This window comes from Molossus molossus, unplaced genomic scaffold (assembly GCF_014108415.1).
Source record: "Molossus molossus isolate mMolMol1 unplaced genomic scaffold, mMolMol1.p scaffold_m16_p_29, whole genome shotgun sequence".
Classification (NCBI taxonomy): domain Eukaryota; kingdom Metazoa; phylum Chordata; class Mammalia; order Chiroptera; family Molossidae; genus Molossus; species Molossus molossus.
The window spans coordinates 2,213,133-2,234,104 of record NW_023425365.1 but is presented as its reverse complement, the minus strand read 5'-3'; the positions used below and the strand labels follow the sequence as shown (position 1 = coordinate 2,234,104).

The 20,972-nt window shown below is 55.9% G+C and overlaps 1 protein-coding gene across 2 annotated transcripts; it reads left to right on the top strand.

Annotated features, from left to right (window-relative positions):
• The first annotated feature begins 8,319 nt into the window (after positions 1 to 8,319).
• On the top strand, positions 8,320 to 20,396 carry CARD19 (caspase recruitment domain family member 19). Of its 2 annotated transcripts, XM_036278509.1 has the most exons (7): positions 8,349 to 8,386; positions 15,530 to 15,595; positions 16,293 to 16,435; positions 18,034 to 18,187; positions 19,256 to 19,315; positions 19,535 to 19,606; positions 20,173 to 20,396. In XM_036278509.1, the coding sequence occupies exons 1-7, from the start codon at positions 8,380 to 8,382 to the stop codon at positions 20,286 to 20,288; spliced, it is 618 nt and encodes a 205-aa protein (XP_036134402.1). In that variant the 5' UTR covers positions 8,349 to 8,379; the 3' UTR covers positions 20,289 to 20,396. The 2 variants fall into 2 exon arrangements, with proteins under 2 accessions (XP_036134403.1, XP_036134402.1); XM_036278510.1 differs by lacking the exon at positions 15,530 to 15,595 and having other exon boundaries at positions 8,320 to 8,386.
• Positions 20,397 to 20,972: the final 576 nt, after the last annotated feature.

The following is a 20,972-nucleotide window of genomic DNA, read 5'->3' as shown; positions in this document are numbered from 1 at the left end:
GGGTCGCTGGGTGTCTCCATGTTTTTGACTGTTACATGGTGCTGACATCCTTTCTGTTGCTGGGGGTGGTGTTCTGTTGGGTGGGTTCCAGAGTGGGGTCCTGAGGCCAGAGAGGGGGTATGGTGCTCGGTAAGGCATGCGATGGTTTTCACCCGGGCTCCTGGGGAGACGGACCCAGCAGGCACCCCAAGTTGGCAAGCTCAGGCCCACCTCACCCAGAGCAGTGCAGAGTCCATGTCCCGGGTCCCCGGCAGGCGCCGCTCTCCGGGCTGGTCTGAATGGCAAGCACGGCCCTCAGCCATGTGCCTGGGAGGTCCTCCGGCCAGGCAGAGGTGGACAGCCGCCTGCTTTCTGGGTCCCGCGGAGGTGACATGGATGGGTGTCATCGCTGCATAAACTGAGGGGCTCCTTGCGGGACTTGGCGACTCTGCCAGGGTCAACGCTGACGAGAAAAGGCTCCGTGTTGGCTCGTCATCAGTCCTCAGAGTGAGCAGACAGGCTCTCTCCACGCCCCAGCCTCGTGGGAGGACATGGGGGGCATCTGGAGGGCAAGAGGCCTGCCAAGAGGGTTTGGGGATGCCTTCGAGGGGAGGCTGGTGTTTTGTTCCCAGGTGCCTGACGCTGAGCTTCTGGATCCCAGTACAGGAGGATTAGGGTGAAGTGGCGGCCACACCAAGCAGATGTGTCTCAGTGGTTAAGTGTGGACCCTGCACCAAGAGGTCGTAGGTTCGATTCCTGGTCAGGACACATGCCCAGGTTGTGGGCCCAATCCCCAGTGGGGGGCATGCAGGAGGCAGCCAATCACTGTTCTTTCTCATCCATGTTTCTATCTCTATCTCTAAAAAATCAATAGAGAGATAGAAAGAAAGAAAAAAGAGGGTGGCCCATTCCACTCCAGCTCCTAGGAGCTGAGAGTTGCAGACACAGGTGACCTGATGGCCACAGGGGGGCTGCAGGGGCAGAGGTGCAGGAGGGAGGGAGAGGGTGTGGTGCTGGAAGGGTCCAACCCAGTGTGGAGCCATTGCCCAGGAGAGCGGGGGATGGGGGGAGGCCTCAGCAGTGCAGCATGCTGGGCCCTGACTGTGCTGTGGTCTGGGGGTCTCCGCTGGGCTGGGCGATGCCTCCACCCTGGGGCAGGGAGAGGGCTGTGTCTTCCCACAGGCATTTCAGAGAGCAGTGGCTTCACCCAGCCATAGAGGAGGAGGGGGAAGGGAACTGGGCCCAAATTTCCCAAAAACAAATTCCAGCTTGCACTGGCAAGGGAGTGAACCCCCTTTTCTTGCTGTTGAAACCCCTACCTTAGCCAGATGCTGTTCCCCCTGCTGTCCCTCCTGCTGTCCCCCCTGCTGTTCCCCCTGCTGTTCCCTCCTGCTGTCCCCCCTGCTGTCCCTCCTGCTGTCCCCCCTGCTGTCCCTCCTGCTGTCCCCCCTGCTGTTCCCCCTGCTGTTCCCCCTGCTGTCCCTCCTGCTGTCCCCCCTGCTGTTCCCCCTGCTGTCCCCCCTGCTGTCCCTCCTGCTGTCCCCCCTGCTGTTCCCCCTGCTGTCCCCCTGCTGTTCCCCTGCTGTCCCCCCTGCTGTCCCCCCTGCTGTCCCCCCTGCTGTTCCCCCTGCTGTCCCCCCTGCTGTCCCTCCTGCTGTCCCCCCTGCTGTTCCCCTGCTGTTCCCTCCTGCTGTTCCCACTGCTGTTCCCCCTGCTGTTCCCCCTGCTGTTCCCTCCTGCTGTCCCCCCTGCTGTCCCCCCTGCTGTCCCTCCTGCTGTCCCCCCTGCTGTTCCCCTGCTGTCCCTCCTGCTGTCCCCCCTGCTGTTCCCCCTGCTGTTCCCTCCTGCTGTCCCCACTGCTGTCCCTCCTGCTGTCCCCCTGCTGTTCCCTCCTGCTGTCCCCCCTGCTGTCCCTCCTGCTGTTCCCCTGCTGTCCCTCCTGCTGTCCCCCCTGCTGTCCCTCCTGCTGTTCCACTGCTGTCCCTCCTGCTGTCCCCCCTGCTGTCTCTCATGCTGTCCCTCCTGCTGTCCCTCCTGCTGTCCCTCCTGCTGTCCCTCCTGCTGTTCCCCTGCTGTCCCTCCTGCTGTTCCCCTGCTGTCCCTCCTGCTGTCCCTCCTGCTGTTCCACTGCTGTCCCTCCTGCTGTCCCCCCTGCTGCCCCTCCTGCTGTCCCCCCCTGCTGTCCTCCCTGCTGTCCCTCCTGCTGTCCCCCCTGCTGTTCCCCTGCTGTCCCTCCTGCTGTCCCCCCTGCTGTCCCTCCTGCTGTCCCCCCTGCTGTTCCCCTGCTGTCCCTCCTGCTGTCCCCCCTGCTGTCCCCCCTGCTGTCCCCCCTGCTGTCCCTCCTGCTGTCCCCCCTGCTGTCCCCCCTGCTGTCGCCCCTGCTGTTCCCTCCTGCTGTTCCCCCTGCTGTTCCCTCCTGCTGTTCCCCCTGCTGTCCCCCCTGCTGTCCCCCCTGCTGTCCCTCCTGCTGTCCCCCCTGCTGTCCCCCCTGCTGTCCCTCCTGCTGTCCCCCCTGCTGTCCCCCCTGCTGTCCCTCCTGCTGTTCCCCCTGCTGTTCCTCCTGCTGTCCCCCCTGCTGTTCCCCCTGCTGTCCCCCCTGCTGTCCCCCCTGCTGTGCCCCCTGCTGTTCCCCCATCTGTTCCCACTGCTGCCCCTCCTGCTGTCCCTCCTGCTGTTCCCCCTGCTATTCCCCCTGCTGTCCCCCCTGCTGTTCCCCTGCTGTTCCCCCTGCTGTCCCTCCTGCTGTCCCCCCTGCTGTTCCCCCTGCTGTCCCCCCTGCTGTTCCCCCTGCTGTTCCCCCATCTGTTCCCACTGCTGCCCCTCCTGCTGTCCCTCCTGCTGTCCCTCCTGCTGTCCCCCCTGCTGTCCCTCCTGCTGTTCCCCCTGCTGTCCCCCCTCCTGTTCCCCTTGCTGTTCCCCCTGTACACTGCCCTGCAGGCCACAGGCCTCAATGCCCCACTCCCCTCCTCAGTGGGAGAAGCCTGGCCTCCAGTCACTGTGATTCAGGGTTATAAGTTTGGTGATTCAGGTCAGCGAAGTCATGCAGCCGAGACAAACACCCCTCGGTCAGCTCTGGCTGCTGGAACAAATGCCACAGCCATTTCGGTCCAGTTTTGGGGGCTGAAGGTCAACATCAGGGTGTTGGCCCATTTGGTTTTTGGTTGGGGCCCTGTATTGGCTTGCAGGTGGCCTCCTTCCTGTGTCCTCAATGGCCTTGTCTCGGTTCCTGTGCAGAGAGGAGAGGAGGAGAGGAGAGTGGGCTCTGGCGTCTCTTCTTATGAGGATACTAATCCTGTGGGATCAGGGCCCCACCCATAAGACCTCATCCCCTACTCACTGCTTTAGAGACCCGTCTCCAAATACAGCCACATGGGAGGTAGGGCTTCGGGGGCAACTCCCCTCCCCTTACCAGTCTCAAAGGCTCAAACCACCTCAGTTATTCCTTGCATGTCCAGGGGGATAGGGGCTCTGCTTAGTGGAGGCTGCTGGAGCCTCCGTTCCTGGACTAAGGGGTCTCTTTGCTTATGCGTATCAGAGCCCAAGACACCAACAGGAGTTCGCTGCAAAGAAAGCATTAGACACACATGTGTGCACAGTGTGTCTGTGTAGTTCCATACTGGAAATTAATGAAATGCTCCGCTGTTTTGAATTGCTTTATATGATCCTGGCATGTTCTTAATCCTCCCTATGCCTTTTGTTTTATTTTTTTTGTTCCTCAGCTGAGGATATTTTCCCATTTATCATTAGATAGTGTTGGGCAGGGGGAGGGGGCGACATTGATGTGAGAGAGCCACATGTACTGGTTGCCTCCTGCACAACCGTCCAGGGCCAGGGACAAACCGCAACTGAGGTACGTGCCCTTGACCGGAATCAAATCTATGCTTTTTGTTTTAAATTGATAGTATTGAAATCAGCAATGATGATAATGACCAGCATGAGATTTGTAAAGTATGAAAACAATGATTTATAATAAAGAAACCAAATGCTTAAAAAAAAAAAAAAAAAAAACACGTTTATTTTTCGGCAGTGGCCCATGCCTGGAGACAGGTGAGCTCACGCTCGAAGACCAGGCTCCCCGGCACCTTCCAGGGGACGGGTTACATAGGGGAAATCATTAGCCACAGTGACTAAGGGAGTGGGAGCCAAGCCTGAGTCGTGGTCTCCATTGCCTGGCTGGTGCTGGAGTAGCGGGTGCTGGATCCGTGCAGCTGGTCCTGAGGCAGCCAAGGTGTCTTTTGCTGCTTTTCTGAGCCTGGAGCTGAAACTCAATGAGGCCTAGATCTCATCTGTAGCTTGACTGAAACCGGGTCTCTGGGATCAACAGACCGGAGGCTTTGTTCCTAAGATAATTTTTTCTTTTTTATCCTAAGCTGAGGACATTTTTGCATTTATCTTGAGTCAGAGCGGGAGGGAAAGAGGGAGGAAGAGAGAGAGAGAGAGACAACGATGTGAGAGAGACACATCGACTGGTTGCCACTCACACAACCCGAACTGGGTCCGGGGACAACCACAACCAAGGCACATACCCCCAGTGGGAACCGAACCCGGGCCTCTCTGGTCTGTGGGCCGACACTCTAACCATTGAGTTAAATTGGCCAGGACCCTAAGATGATTTGATAATTATCAGAACCTCCTTGTCCTGAGGCTTAAAATGATTCAGGGAGTGGACAGCGGAACCGCAAGGGAGAAGGAGGCGGGTGAGTCAGCGCACTGGAGGAGGCCAGTTTGAATCAAAGGAAGGAAAGGAGAAAGGTCATATTAAAGAAATGAAGTTTCCACGTGGTTCCACCTCCAAGATCTCTGGGAGGGGAAGGGATGCCCAGGGGCTTGCACGGCAACACCAGGATCTGCTCTGGAGGGGGACACCTCACCTGTGTGCACCTTGTATTGTCTGCATTGACCTCCAGGGCCAGGAGGGTGACGCTCCCTGGTGTGGGAAGGGCGAGGGACAGCCAGAAAGAGCAACACCGTGATGACCATGTCACCTCTGAGGCCTGTGCCCGCTCTTTCACATATGGTGCTGGTGAGACCCACAGTTTTCAGTGGCCATGACGGCTCAAGTATCAGAGCCGTCATGGTGACACCAGTCACCCTGATATGGAGCGGTGTCATTCTTATCCCCAGAAGAAGCTGAGAAGAATCAGGCTGTCACAAGGGAGACCTCGTTACCACGTGGAACATCTTCAGCTGGGGGACAGTGGTTAGGAAAGACTGCATGAGTTGATTCCTCAGCAGTTGCTTATCTAAGTGCTCCCCAACCTGACTTAGCGGCCTAAAACTACAGCTGCCATGGTTACCATTATCCCTCCTGTTTCTGCCTGTTCTTCCGGTACTTCTCCCCCATGAGTGCAGCTAGCAGAGGCCGGGACTGGACGCCTCCACAGGCGTCTCCACTCACACACCTGGCAGGACACTAGCTGTCTGGGACCTCAGCTGGGGTGCTCAGCAGGAACACGTGTGACCTGAACAGCCTTCCTGCATGGTGGCTGGGATTCCAGGGTAAATGTCCTGAGAAACAGGAAGTGGGGGCTGTAGGCTTCCTAGGCCTGAGCCCAGACTAGGACCCTATTGGTTGAGCAGTCAGAGATGTGGATATGCTCAGACTTCCGAATCCGGCCCGCCAGAGATCTAAGGATGCTACCTCCCAGGCCAAACACCCTGACTCCACTTGCTCTCAGACCCCACATCCAGTCCTGTAGCAAATCCCTTTTGACTCAACCTCAGAATTACCTGGAACCCACCCGGTCTCCCTTCCACAATCACCACTCTGGTTCCAGCCTCTGTCTCCTCTCACCTGGGTCATTATAGTGGCCTCCTCCTGGTCTCTCCTTGGTATCCCTGACTCCATTCAAGCCCTCCCACCCCCCTGAGTCAATTCCCACACAGCTATCAAAGGGTTGCTTTTTTTTTTATTATTGTGGTAAAATATATATAACATAAAATTTACCATCTTAACTATTTTTTAAATAAAGTTCAGTGGCATTAAGTGCATTGACTATTGTATGATCATCCCCACCATTTCCAGGACGTGTTCAGCTACCCAGACAGAAACTCTTTCCTTTAAGCATTAACTCTCCATTCCCCCTCCCCGAGCTCCTGCAGCCAGTCTACTCTCGGTCTCTGTGAGTTTGACAACTCTAGGAACCGCCTATGAGTGGAATCACACAGTATTTGTCCTTTGCTGACTGGAGTATTTTACTGAGTATGCTGTCCTTAGGTTGATCCTTGTAGCATGAGTCAGAATTTCCTTCCTTTTTTAGGGCTGAATAATATTTCACTGCAACAATATACCACAATTTATCCATTCATTGTTAATGAACACTTGGGTTGTTCCCAGCTCTTGGCTACTGTGAACAGTGCTGCTATGAACATGGGTGGGCAAATCTTTTTGAGACCATGCTTTCAATTCCCTTGTGTAGACAGAAGGTTGTTTTAAAAACATAGATCAGTTCGGCCCGTGTAGCTTAGTGGTTGAGCATCGACCCACGCACCAAGAGGTCGCTGGTTCGATTCCCAGTCAGGGCACATGCCCAGGTTGTGGGCCTCAGTAGGGGGCATGCAGGAGGCGGCCCATTGATGTTCTCTCTCATTGATGTTTCTATCTCTCTCCCTCTAAAATCAATAAAGGAAAAAAACCAATAAAATAATAATTTAAAAAAAAACCACATAAATCAGAGCAGACCACAGTGCCCTCCCCTCAGCTCCTACCCCTCAGACTATGTGCTCCTGGCTGCCGGGCCTGCATGACCCACCTGTCACCACCTGACTGCATCCCCCTGCACTCCACTCCATCCACACTGGCTGTCCCTCAAGCACAGAAAGGTCATCCATGTCTGGGGCTCCTGTGTGCACGTTTTCTCTGGGATACTTTCCCCAACTATTATGTGGCTTGCTCCCTCCTTTCGCTAGGCCTCTGCTCACATCTAGCGCATGGGACTACTGAGGCACAGACGTGGGGTGGGGGCTCATGGACTTGGGGCCCTGAGCATCCTGTGCTGTCCAAACAGTGAAGACTGACCTGAGGTTCCCACTCCAGGTCCAGCCCCAGCATGTCCCATTAGACTCATGCTAAGGGGGAACAGCTGGCACAAGCAGAGAAGGAGCCAGGTGTAAAACCAAAGCTCTGTCCTCAGGGGCTGCTGCGAAGGCCCGGATTCACCTGTGGGCCACAGCGCTCCATCTGTGGTGGGAGCCCTGTGCATTCGCACAGCTGGGGCTGCAAGCCGCCTGGGGCGGCGCCGAGCTGCGAAGGCAGACCTGTGACTGGGCCGTGGACTCCAGCGTAGCAGGTATTGGCTCAAGGTCACCCATTTACAGACTGGAAAACTGAAGTTCAGGCCACTGAAACGACCTCCTAGTCAGAGTCACACTGACAGGTTGGTGTCCCCCTTTTGCAGAGGGGGCCCCGGAAAGGGAGTGCCCCACTCAAGTCACACGGTTGAGTTGACTTCTCCGGGGACTGGGGGGCGCCACTGTTCAGGTACTGCCCTCTTGGGCGGATCCCTTTAGGGCCCTGGACGTCTGTGCCCCCCATGACCTGACCTTCTGCATGACCTTAGGTAAGCCACCTCCTCTCTCCCAGCCTGTTTCCCCCTCCCGGGACTAGACCGCGGTGGCGCCGGCCAGGGCTACCTGTGCCCTGCAGCGTTTAGCACGGTGGACCCCTCCAGGCAGCAGGCGGGTGGGGACGGAGGCGGGGCCAATCCGGGACGAAGCCAATAGGGGGATGGGGCGGGGCCAGAAAGGCGCCCGTCGGCTCTTGCGGAGGATGACTCGGGCCTGGGGCGGGGCTCGAGTAAGGGGCGGAGCTAGGGGGCCTCTGAGAAGACCGAACACGACGCGGGCAGGATTGCGGCTCCGGGGCCAGGACGCTTCCTAGCTGGCGAGGGCGGGGTTCAGTGATAGGCGCGGTTCCGGGCAGTGACAACGACGTCGATGAGGGTGGGGCCCAGGGAGGGCCGGTTTCAAGGCTCTGTCCGCGATGTCGCCGTCGTTGGGGGCGGGGCATAGGAGGAGGGGCGGGGCTCAAAGAAGAGGGGGATTTGGAGTTTTGGTGGGGACTTGGCCCAGCGCCGCGGGGCCGTTTTTTCAGCTGGGGGCGGGGCTAAGGGCTCCCTCCTGGCGTCCCGTAGCGGACTCAGAGGGCGCAGGGCTCAGGAAGGGGCGGGGCTTGTGGCCGCTGGGGCGGGGCCTCACTAGAAGGCGGGCCCTCCGTGAGGGCGGGGTTAGGGTTGTGGCGGCGACGTCGCGACGCTGGGGCGGGGCCTTACGAGATGGGGCGGGCCGCGTCGGGCCGGTGGGCGGAGGTCACCCGGCCAGGCTGCTGCGGACTGACGGCGGACTGGCGGGCGGCGGTGGAGGGAAAGGCCGGGGCCCGCCGGGTGCAGCCGTGCTGCCACCATGACAGGTGAGCGTGGGCCTGGCTGCGGCCGTGCCTGCAGTCTCGGGTCGGGCACGCGACCCCAGTGGTCCCCGGGGCCGCTCCTCGCTGCGTGGGCCGTGACCTTGCCAGTGGCCACGCCCGTGACCGCCTCCTTGGTCCGCGGGACCTCCTTGGTCCGGGTGTGGTCAGGTCCCGGAGGGCTCTGGGGGCACAGAGGCATCCGGGGTGCGCGGTGCTGGGGTAGGGTGGCGCCTGCCCGAGCGGGAGGTGAAAGCGGACCTGGTACCAGAGGTGCTGGGGTGCCGGGGTCCTGCCCTGCATTCAGTGGGAGGTGCAGACGCTCCATTCTCGCAGCCCCCTGACCACACAGGTGCTGTCTGTGGAACCCGCGGGCTCTGAGGCCTCCTCCACTGCACCCCTAGCCCAGAGGCAGGCCCAGGGGAATTGGGAACACATACTGAGCCCCCCAAGGCTTTGTGCTCTGTGCTGGGCCCAGCAGTCCCCCCAGTGCCTCTCAGAACTGGGGCTCTCTCTCCTGACCCCAAACAAGTGGGGTCGCACTGCTCTGTGGACCACCCCCTGCTGGAGAAGCCGAATGGTCAGGGAATGTGGGGGCTTCTGGAAGCCACACCCCATCCCAGAGGAGGCCACTCCTCTGCCCCCTGGGACAGAAGCCACCTAGGGGTGCACCAGGACGTCAGGTGGGCCCCAGAAATTCCTGTCCTTTTCCCAAAAAACTCACTGGAGTCTCAGAATGAACCCTGCACACAATTTCATGGACTGGAACCTGGTGCCTTCCGGGTCACCCATGTCCCAATCTTGCCCAGAAGAGACTCCAGCTGCCACCCACCACCCCCATCATTCCTCGGGTCATTCCTCTGAACCCTTTTTATTTGTGGCTGCCACTTCTGAGCACCTAACATGCTCTTGGCCCTGCAGTGGGCACTTTCCACCCAGCAGCACCATGTAGGCACACGTGGACTATTATATCTATATGTGGATAAGGAAACAAAAGCTCAAATTGCCCAGATGCCAAGTGCCAGGCCCCTCTGATAGGCAGTGGCAGAACTGGGACTAGACCCGTGACCTTCCAGGCCCCCTGATCCCCTCTCTCCCTACCATCTCTGTATGCCGAACTTCTGGAGACTCTTCGCCACAAGCTCTTCATTGTTGGGATGGGGAACTGAGGCCCGGAGAGCACAGGCCTGGGAGCATCAAAGGGGCAGCCCTCCAAGGCTGTAGGCCTGTCATCCATGGCTCATTGCCCCTGTGCACTGATGGCCCTGCTTCATGCTGGTTCTGGGGCCTCTGTGATGGGCTGTGGAGCGAGTGTGTGGGACCCACTGTGTCTGCACAGGACAGGGACTAGCATAATATTACTGCAGCTGTTACTATTTCTGTGGGGCCAGTCCCTGCCTGTGGCGTGCTGGAGAGTGAGCAGTCTCAGCTCCTCCATGCCCAAGGCCAGGTCAGACTCTGAGACAGGAGGGAATTCTGGGAAATTCCATTCAGGAGAGGATGCTGAGGCCCAAGCATCTGAACTTGGGTGGGGCGGGGCCAGGGGAACTCCGGAGGGCCTCTGTGAGGACGACAGTGAGCTGAGCGTGAGTTAGCAGGCAGAAAGCACAGGGACAGTGCTCCTGGCCTGGGGCAGGGTTCCTGGGCTGTGTGGTGCAGTTGGGGGCTGCCCTGTGTGAAGGCTCACAGCCTGGGGGGCCAGGGGAGAGCAGGTGGGGCCAGCTCCCGCCAGGCCAGTTGTGCAGGCAGAGGTATTGAGTTGGGAGTCTGTAGTCCTGGCACTAGCTGGGCACAAGGGTGGGGAAGGTGGGGATTGGTGGAGGGAGCTGACAAAGTCCTGGTGGATTTTGTGCCAGAGCATTTTTCTTCCTTTATCCTGTAAAAACCATCCGGGACTGTATATCAGGACCTAGCACCCAAGTGGTTTCCTCTTCCTGTGCCTTTTCGTGCCTCTGAGAGGCCGCCTGGGTGTGGTTTGCGTGCACAGTTCACAGCCAGCAACCACAGGAAGCAACTGGAGCCTGGAACCTCATCCCACGGCTGTGCCACTGTACCAGGTGATTCCCAGCTGGCAGCAGCAGGAGTCCTGTAGGCCCGCAGGGCTGGAGGAGCTGCTGCAGGCTGCTGGCCTAGGAACCCAACAGCCCTCACACTTGGGTCTCAGACCTACATCCTTTCATTCCAGAACTCTTTAGTGAGTCCCTACTTCGTGCTAGCCCCGGGCACAGCTGCACAGATTGGACAGGACAGCCTCTGGCCTGCCTTTGTGGGCCTGGCCAGGAGCAGACAGGAAGCAGCTAAGTGCCCAGTTAATTAGCATGTCAGTTAGTAGAGCAGAAAGTTTGAATGTCAAGAGGTGGCCCGGCACTGTGCCTGGATCTCAACCTTGACCCATCACTCCCTGGCAGGCTGAGGTGTACTGACTGTGCCTCAGTTTCCCTGTCTGAAATGGGGGTGATGGTTGTGCTTGTGCTGATCGAAGGATGAAGATGGTCTATTCCATAGAGGCCACAGCATGCCCAGCTGTGGGGCAGACTCTGGCTGGTGTCCTGCACTCTGTAATCAGGGAGGGCTGCAGTCAGATGGGGGAGGGCCCTGCTCCTGTGGCTGTGGCAGGTCCCTTGCGTCCCACGTGTGGCTTTCTCACCCTGACAGGGCTGCCGGTGCGTCTGTCTGCTAGGCAGATTGGCAGGGGCTGGGGAATATAGAAGTTAGAAATGGTATTCTAGGGTAGAAAAGGCAGCCAGTATAAGCTGGTATTGGGAGAGAGACGAGGAAGACAAATGGTCTGTTTAGTCGGCCCCACAGAGGAAATTGAGGAGGAGGCCCTCTTGTTCCAACACAATCACCCCATTTTAAAAAATCAACTTTGTGCCCTGGCCATTTTGGCTCAGCGGTTAGAGCGTCGGCCTGTGGTCCAGAGAGATCTGGGTTTGGTTCCCGCGAAGGGTGCGAACCTCGGTTGCAGTTTGTCCCCGGCCCTGGTTGGTCGTGCGGCAGCCACTCGATGTGTCCCTTTCACGTCGATGTTTCTCTCTCTCCCTCCCACTCTATCTGAACAAAAAATGGAAAAATGTCTTCGGGTGAGGATAAAAAATAAATAAATAAAAAATCAACTTTTCCCTGGCCAGTTTTGCTCAGTGGTTGGAGCGTCAGCCTGCGGACCAGAGAGTCCTGGGTTCGGTTCCCGCTAGGGGCACATACCAAAAAATAAATAAATAAAAAATAAAAATAAAATAAAAAAATCAACTTTACTGAGGTATAAATTACTTACAAGCAAATGCACTCATTTTTTTAAAAATGTGTTTTTAATTGATTTTTTTTTTAGAGAGAGAGAGAAACATCGATGTGAGAGAGATACATTGATCGTCTGCCTCCTGCACGCCCCCTACTGGGGATCTAGCCCACAACCTGGGCACGTGCCCTGACCAGAATTGAACCGGGACCTCTCAGTCCGTGGAACGACGCCCAGTCCACTGAGCCACACCGACTGGGCTCACTCATTTTTAGTGAGTAATGAGATAAGTTTGGGCAAGTGTATACACCATGGAACTAGCAGCCCAGACCCGATCATGTGAGAACATCCATCATTCCAGAGAGCTTCTCTGTGCTCCTTCCCAGGATCCCCACCCCCCTCAGGGATCCATCTGCTTTCTGTGAGTCCCCTTTCTTCCTCAAAATTCAACACTGGCATTTCCAAATAGGATTTCTTTTTAATGACTAGATTTTATTTTAGAGCAATTTTACTTTATAGAAAATTGAGCAAATAGTGCAGAGGATCCAACCCCCACCCCCACTTCATTTTCCAGTGTTATTGACATCTTACATTAGTGTGGCACAGTTTTTGTGCTTGATAAACCAGTGTGATAGATTAGTTCTAACTATAGTGTACATTATGGTTCACTCCATGTGTTGTTCATTCAGTGAGTTTTGAAAAATGTGTAATGTCCTGTATTCACCATTACAGTGTCCTGCAGAGTCACTTCTGTGCCCTGAGCATCCTCTGCCCCTCCCTTTCCCTAAACCCTGATTTTTTCACTCGCCGTAGTTTCACCTTTTCTCTGGAACCGTACAGTATATCGCGTTTCACATGAGCATCTTTCACTTTTAGAAACACTCATTTAGGTTTCCTCCACGTCTTTTCGTGACTTCATAGGTCTTTTTTCACTGAATTCTATTTCATTGTATGGGTGAACCACACACACATACGTCGGTATTCATGAGCAATGTTTGTCTATAGCTTTCTGTAGTGTCTTTGTCTGGGTTTGGTAGCAAGGTAATGTTGGACTCAAAGAGTGAGTTATGAAGTATTCTCTCCTCTCCAGTTGTTTGGGAGAGTTTGAGAAGGGTTGGTGTTAGTTCTTTAAATGTTGGTAGAATTCACTCATGATGCCATCTGGTCCTGGTCTTTTATTTACTGGGACCATTTGGTTACTGACATAATTTCCTTACTGGCTGTATATCTATTCAGAGTTTCTATTTCTTCATAATTCAGCTTTGGTAGATTGTGTATTTTTAGGAACTGGTTCTTTTCGTCTAGGTTGTCCAATTTGTTGCCATACAAATGTTCATCATCCTCTTTATTAATAATAATCCTATATTTCATAATCCTTTTTATTTCTGTAAAGTTGGTTGTAGTGTCCCCACTTTAAATTCTGATATTAGTAATATTAGTCTTTTTTTTCTTTGTTGGTCTAGCTAAAGGTCTTTTGATTTTTTTCACAGAACCAACTTATGGTTTTGTTGATTTATTTCTATTATTTTTTCTCTATTTCATTTACCTGCACTCTAATCTTTATCTTTCCATTCTCCTGCTGCTTTGGGTTTAGTTTGCCCTTTTTCTAGTCCCCTGAGGTATAACATTAGGGTATTGGTTTAAGATATTCTGTTTTATTGTGTGCATCTGCAGCTGTGCCCTCCCCTCAGCGCTACTTTCACTGCATCCGTTAGGTTCGATTGCTTTGTTTGTATTTCCATTTGTCTCAAGGTATTTTCTAGTTTCCCTTGTGACTTCTCCTCTGATCTGCTGGTTAAATGTTCACATACCTGTGAATTTTTTAGTGTTCCGTGATTGATTTATAGCTTTATTCCATGTGATTAGAAAAGATTCTTTGTATAATTTCATTATTTTTAAACCAGTTAAGACTTGTTTTGTGGCCAAACGTTTCAAGGTCTGTCCTGGAGAATGTTCCACGTGCACTTGAGAAGAATGTATACTCTGTTATTGTTCGGTGGATACTGCTTATATGTTTGTTAGGTATCAGTTTATGGGCTGGTTCACAGCCTCTGTTTACTCGTCGATCTTCTGTCTGGTTGTTGTGTCTGTTATTGAAAGTGGTGTATTGAAGTCTCAAGCTATTATTATAAAGCTGTCTGTTTCTCCCTTCAATTCTGGCACTGTCTGCTTCATGTATTTTGGGGCTCTTATATTTATTTGGTGCATATATCTTTGTTATATCTTCTTGATGAATATTTCTTTTATATTATATACTTCTTTGTCTCATATGATAATTTTTTACTTAAGTCTCTTTTTCTCATGTTAGCATAGCCACCTGATTTCTCTTGGTTACTATTTGCATGGAGTATCTCTTTCCATTTCAGCTGAACCCTACTTGTGTCTTTAGATCGAAAGTGAGTCTTTTGAAGACAGCATATAATTGAGTCGTATATATTTTTAATCTGGAGGGAAAAACAGTGTCTTCTCTACTTCTACACAAAACCCTCAACTTCTTTTGGTGTCCTACAATTTAACTCAATTCTCACACCGTCTACCTGGAGATAGTATCAGATCCCACCGGTTATGGGCTCGGTCCCCGAAGACTGCCCTCAGTTCAGAGTCAGTCACGCGTCCAGGTTTTCACCCGGGCTTCTTACCAACTAGCTGTGAATAGGATTTCCCACAACCCTCTTCTTGGGTTCCATCATTTGTTAGATTGGCTCACAGAACTTGGGGGAAACTTACTACTGCTAATTAATTACAAAGGGTGTTTGAAAGGATACAAATGAACAGTCAAATGAAAGAGATACCTAGGGCAACGCCTGTGGGAAGGGTGTAGCGCTTCCATGCCCCTGCCTGGGGGCCACCCTCCCAGCACCTCAGAAGCTCTCCAAACCCTGTCCTTTGGGTTTTGGTAGAGGCTTTATTCCATAGTCATGATTAATAAAATCATTGGCCAATGGTGAATGATTCCACCTCCAGCCCTTCTTCCCTCCTAGAAAGTTGGGGTGGGATTGAAAGTGCCCATTCTCAATCACTTGGTTCGTTCTCCTGGGAACCAGCTCCCACCTGCTGGTTATTCAGGGGCTTTTTCAAAGTCACCTCATTCATACAGACTCAGGTGAGATTGAGAGGGGCTTGTTATGAGTAACAGAAGACTTCACGGCTCATCATTTAAGAAATTCCAGGGTTTTAGGAGCTGTGTGCTAGGAAGCGAGACCGAGACCAAAGTGTGTATGTGTCTCCGTGTCTACACACACACATATATGTATACATATACATATACATATACATATACATATACATATACATATAAATTTTATTAGTCCTCACTCAAGGACACTGTTCCATTTATCCTCAGATAGAGTGGGAGGGAGGGAGGTGGGGGGGGGAGAGAGAGAGAGAGAGAGAGAGAGAGAGAGAGAAGCATCAATGCAAGAGAGACATCGATTGGTTGCCTTCTGCATGATCCCAACCAGGGCTGGACCAAACCGCAACTGAGGTACATGCCTTTGACCGGAATTAAACCCTCAACTCTTTGGTCCGTGGGCCAATGCTCTAACCACTGAGCAAAATTGGCCAGCGAAAAATATAAATTTCTTATAAATCACAACATCACAGATCCATTTTGCCAATCTCTCGCTTTTGATTGGAGAATTCATTTACATTCAAAGTAATTACTAATAGGAATAACTTATTTCTGCCTTTTTCTAATTATTTTCTGTATGTCTTGTAACTTTTTTGTCCTTAATTTTTTTTTCTATTACTGCCTTTTGTGTTTAGTTGATTTCTTATAGTGACACATTTTGAGTATATTGTGTGGATATTTGTGGTTGCCATGAGATTACATATAACCTTCTAAAAATAATAATCTAATTTGAATTGATACCAACTTAACTCCAATTATGTACAAAAACTCTTCTCCTATACAGCTCTGCCCGCCCCCCACCCCCCAGCCCCTGTGTGCACCGGGAAACAGGACACGCTGCCACAGGTAGGTAAGTAAGGTGTGTACTATTCAGGCAGCTGGTGCCACAGGGACCCAGGATCCTCCCCTGGAGACCCCACGTCCCCCACCAGCCATCCTGTACCCCACCCTTCATTTTTAAAGGCTTGTCATTCTAAAGAATGTTCTTAATGAGAAAGAAGGCGCAACAGTGATGTTTTAATGGTGGTTCTGGAAAAAAAGACAAAGAAAAGCCCTTCCCTAGCACCCCGGGCAGGCACACTGGTCTGCTGTTGGCAGACAGGCTGAGGGGTGAGCCTGTGTGCCTGCTACTCACAGGGTCTGGGCCGCGCCATCACGGCCGCCCCGAGCCCTGTGCTTCTGCCTCGTGGCAGTGGCGCCTGTGGAAGTCGTGGGTTGGCCTTTTCCAGGCTGCCTGTGCGCTTCCCCAGGCCTGGCTGTTTCCAGAGGGCGTGTGGGGCCCGTGGACTGCAGACTCAGCCCCTCGAGTTTATTTTCACAAAAGGAAGGAAGCAGAGGCGCAGCCCCGCTCTCAGCACTCTGGACAGCTCTCACCACACCCGCCCACCCACCTTCGCGAGGGGAGGGCAGGGCTGGAGGCTCTGAGCTGTGCATGAGGCCCACACAGGCAGGGTGTCAGGTGCTCACAGCTGGTGTGCTGCCTGCGGCACGGGGCCTTGCTGTGACGGGTCCTCTGGCCGTGCTGACTTGTACTCTGCCTGTTTCAGAGCAGACCTACTGTGACCGGCTGGTTCAGGACACACCTTTCCTGATGGGCCACGGGCGCTTGAGTGAGCAGCAGGTGGACAGGATCATCCTGCAGCTGAACCGCTACTACCCCCAGATCCTCAGCAACAAGGACGCGGAGAAGGTGCGGGGGCAGCCTGACGTGTCTTTCCTGTTCCTGCCTCTTGGTGTGGAGACAGTGGGAGGAAGGAGAGCTTGGACGGGGAAACCTGTCTCTCTGAGGTGACCTTGGGCCTAGAACATCAGCTCTCTCAGTCTCAATCTCTTCACATGTCATAGTGCTTGCCGATCCCTTCCAGAAATGCTGGGAGTATCCCAGGAGACGTGTGACAGCACGCCACAGTGTGACAGACCTAGGAGTGGGGCATGGGGACGGGAGAGAGGTCCTGCCCAGGCCATACCCTGGTGTCACACAGCTCTTCACTCTCCTCTTCTGAAAGTTCGAAATGGGCAGACATTTTAGATGTAATCCGGCCTGTCCTGTTCGTGGACCCTGTGTGGGTGCACAAGGTCGACAGAGTGGGTGACCTTGCCTGCTATACCTACTTCTCTGGCTGCCCTGTGGGGCTGAGGGTGGGCGAGAGACCAGCCGGGGCTTCGGGGCTCGGCCCAGCTCCTAGCGAGGTGCCCGAGTGAACCCTGCTCCCGGAGCTGCAGCTGCACCAGGCAGTACGCAGCGCTGTCTGCGGGGTGGGGACCTCCCTGGGGACAGGCGCGGTTGATCCCCAACAGAATCGGGATGTATGGACCTGCCACCGGCTCAGACTCTTCTCGAGTTATGAAAGTAGTACAGGAAGTTAGATAGTAGGAGCTCAAATTTGTATTTTACTGTTGTAATTAAAAGTCTAACGTACATTCATTGTGAAAACAGTTTGAGAAGTTTCCCACATTTGTACAAGAAGGAAACCGCTTAGCACCCAAGCTCACATCCACAGTCCCTTTCCTCTGGGCAGAATGGTGTGTCGCCACCAGGGGGCAGCACCAGCCCAGAGCCTACAGGTTCTGCTGGTCAAGGCACGTGCCCTGTCCACTGACCACATGTCTCCATCAGACATATCAGAAGAGCCAATTCTTTTCTCCTTAACCCTTGATTTTTTTTACCCTCACCCGAGGACATTTTCTCTGCATTTATCTTCAGATAGAGTGGAAGGGAGAGAGGGAGAGAGGGAGAAAGAGAAACATCGACGTGAAAGGGACACATCGAGTGGTTGCCACCCGCACGACCCAACCAGGGCTGGGGACAAACTGCAACCAAGGTATGTGCCCTTAGCGGGAACTGAACCCGGATCTCTCCGGTCTGCGGGCTGACGCACTAACCACTGAGCCAAATCGGCCAGGGCCACCTTTGATTTATTTTTAAATACTTGAGTCACATTCCTGTAAAGTGTAAACTGCCAGAAGTTGTCACCCCATCGCCTCCTCGATGACCTCACTAGGCCTGCAGTCACGAGTCCCTGAGTGCCCACGTGGGGTAATACCCTCCGGTGGCTCGTCCACCTTCACAGGCTGTGGGAGGGTTACCGGCCGCCCTGTGCTCCAGCACGTGCTTGGGCGCCACACGGCCGGGTGCATAGTCACTGCCTGCGCCGTGGTGTCCGCAGCACCTGGGTGGAGTCACCTACCGAGACCGGGAGCCAGTGGGGTGGAGGGGCTGCCCTGGAGCCACCTGCCCCATCCCACAGCCCCTCGGCCTGACCTCCTTTGTGTCCCTTGTGCCCCCAGTTCCGGAACCCCAAAGCGTCCCTGCGTGTGCGGCTGTGCGACCTCCTGGGCCACCTGCAGCGGAGCAGCGAGCGGGACTGCCAGGAGTTCTACCGCGCTCTGTACATGCACGCCCAGCCCCTGCACCGCAGCCTGCCCAGCAGGCGGGCCTCACGTGAGTGCGCCCGCCCGCCCCGCGTCCCTGCCCAGCCCTTACCGAGCCCACCCCGCCAGGCTCACCTGTGGCCCCAGAGGTAGGGGAGTGTTTCTGGCAACACAGGTACCTGTGTCCTGCCTCTGTCTTCCTTGTACCATTGTTTACACAAAAGGTAACAGCTGCCTCTTCCATCTATGACCCAGTGCACTGTGGGAACCCTTCCCTTTCTGGCTTGGCCCAATGGCTCAGGGTTGTCCCAGCCTGAGTGAACTGTCCCCCATGGCGGACGCTGAGCTGTGTCCGTGCTTCATCCAGGTGGATCCCCAGTGTGTGTTTCTGTAGAACAGTCTCGGGTCCAGATGGCCGGTTCAGGGCATGTATCCTTCCGGAGGTGTGTGAGGGTCCCTGTGACCTGTGGGACCAGGAGGGGGACGGCGAGGCAGCTCAGTCCTGGGGCTGCTGTGCCCTGGTCCTCAGGAGGAGTGGCTGCTCCCCGCCCCCACGATTCATAGGAGAGGTCAGAGGCTCCAAGGAGTGGGGTGGCTCACCTAGGCCACTCAGCCATGACCCAGGGCTGGTGTCTCTGACCCCAAAGAGAGGTCTGTAGGACTGGCTCAGAGCTCCGGCACCGGACGTCCTGCCGTGGCAGCCGTCATGGCCCTACAGCCCTGTGGGGGTCAGACACCATCCCAGCTCACGGGTGCCCTTGAGGGCTGTCAGGCCAGTGGCTGCTTGGGGAGGCTTGGGGAGAGGGAGCACCGGCTAACACTTGGACTGCGTCAGACCTTTGACGGGCCCCCGCTGCATCTGGTGCCTCGTGGCCGCCAGAGAACAGGGCCCCCTCCCGTGATCCTCCAGGTCCCAGGAAGCGGGCAGGAGAGGACCCAAAACTGGTGCAAGGTGTCTCCCCAGCGCTGACTCTGCCAGGCGGGGCTGAGGGCTTCCTGACAGCACAGCCTGGTCCAGCTCCGCCAGGGGCGGTCCCGGGAGGGAGGGACCTCGGCAGCCCCTTCCTTTCCTGAGGGCCAGTGACCACTTCTCTCTGGCTCACCCACGACTAACCGCACCCTGTGGTTTTATTTCCAGGGAACTCAGATTGCACAGAGCTAGACTCGGGCACCGCCAGCCATGAGCTCAGTGACAGGGGTAACCGCCTCCTGCCCCTGTCCCCCCGGGGCTCCCCTCCCCCTGGGGCTCTCCACTCTGAGTGGGCTCTGTTCCTGGCTTCCCATGAACAGACCCCCCAGGGTGCTCACGGGGGGCGTCCTCACCCAGCTGACCCCTGCGTGGGGCACTGGCCTGTTCCCCATGGCTGGAGGACTCCTCCCCACCCTCGGAGGTGCACTGACCCTTGCTTCTCCCCAGGACCCATGGCCTTCCTGGCCTGTCTCGGCCTGGCTGCGGGGCTGGCCCTGCTCCTGTACTGCTGCCCTCCAGGTGGGTGCTGCCCAGCCTCTGCCCAGCTCGGGGGTGAGGGGCCCCCATGCACGCCGGCACTGCCCATCACCCCTGCAGGAATGCATGGTCCCGTGTCGCCGTGTCTCACCGAGTGGGACAGGGGCCGGGCTCAGGAGAAGCAGGCGTGTGGGGCTCGGGCCCCCAGGCCCAGTGGTGGTGGGTGCCAGTTCCTCTGCTGGGCTCTCAGTGACCCCCCCCCCCCCAGGGGTTAGAGAACCATGGCCCCTGTGGGAGGAGGGGTGCAGTAGGCTCAGGAGTTAGAAAGCCCCACCTGGGGGGACTGGAGCAGAGTGCCCCCACCATCTGTGGTCCCCTCCACTGTCAGCCCTTAAGAGTGGACCAGAGGCCCGTGGCTGAGCCCCTCAGGGCCGAGCATGGCGTTTCTGCCGTTCCTTTCTGGCCGTGTGGAGGTGGCCGAGGTCACGTGGGCAGTGCCTGGCAGGCCCATGGGCGGCGGTGACCCCTTGTCCCTTGGGGTGGGGCTGGCAGTGCCGGGAGGCTGAGAAGGCACCGTCGGTGGGTCCTGAGGCCCCTTTGTGTTCCAGACCCCAAGGTGCTGCCAAGGGCCCGGCGTGTGCTGGGCTTCTCCCCACTCATCGTGGACAGGCACGCCAGCCGCTTCCTGCTGGCCTTCCTGACCGACAGCCTGGGGGGCCTCTGAGGGGCCCGCCTCCTGCCCACCGTGCACCAAAGAGCCCCCGCCCTCCGCCGGGGCCCTCCTTTCTAACGCTTGTATTCCACTCCACACTCACGGTCTCCACGCCCCAGTCACGGAGAGGTGCGCCCCTCACCCCCACAGGTGCTCCGTGGATTAAATGGGAGCCTCTCCCTCCTCTCAGGAGTGTTTCTGGATGATTCCGACTGAGACTGTGCCGCTGGCAGAAGCTGACCCTCAGGGCTCTTGGGGTTCCTCATCCAGCCTGGGGCCCGGGTCATGCTCAGTCCACACTCCCCATCAGGCGGGCCTGGGCCTCCCCCTCCACTTGGCTGCCTGCTCTAGCCCCCCAGACATCTCCTCCTCACTGCCCTTGCCTGATACCCCCTGCTGCAGCCCCTCCGTCCCTCCATGGCCCGTTACTCCTCAGGGCTCCCACCCTCCCGCATCCCCCCGCCTCTCACTCTGCCCCCTGGCCCCCAGCCCAGGCCCCAGGAGGGGAGGGGAGGACTTACCACCGGCCCCTCGTCACCGTCACCGAGCCCTGGGCTTTGTAGGCACCCCAGGCTGCCCGGGGCCCGTGTGGCCACCCCAGCAGGGGGCGCTGTGTTCTTGCTCTCCTGGTGAGGAGCGCGCCAAGGCAGAAGGTCATTCAGCCAAGAAAGAGGAGCCCGGCCCTGGGGGTGCAAG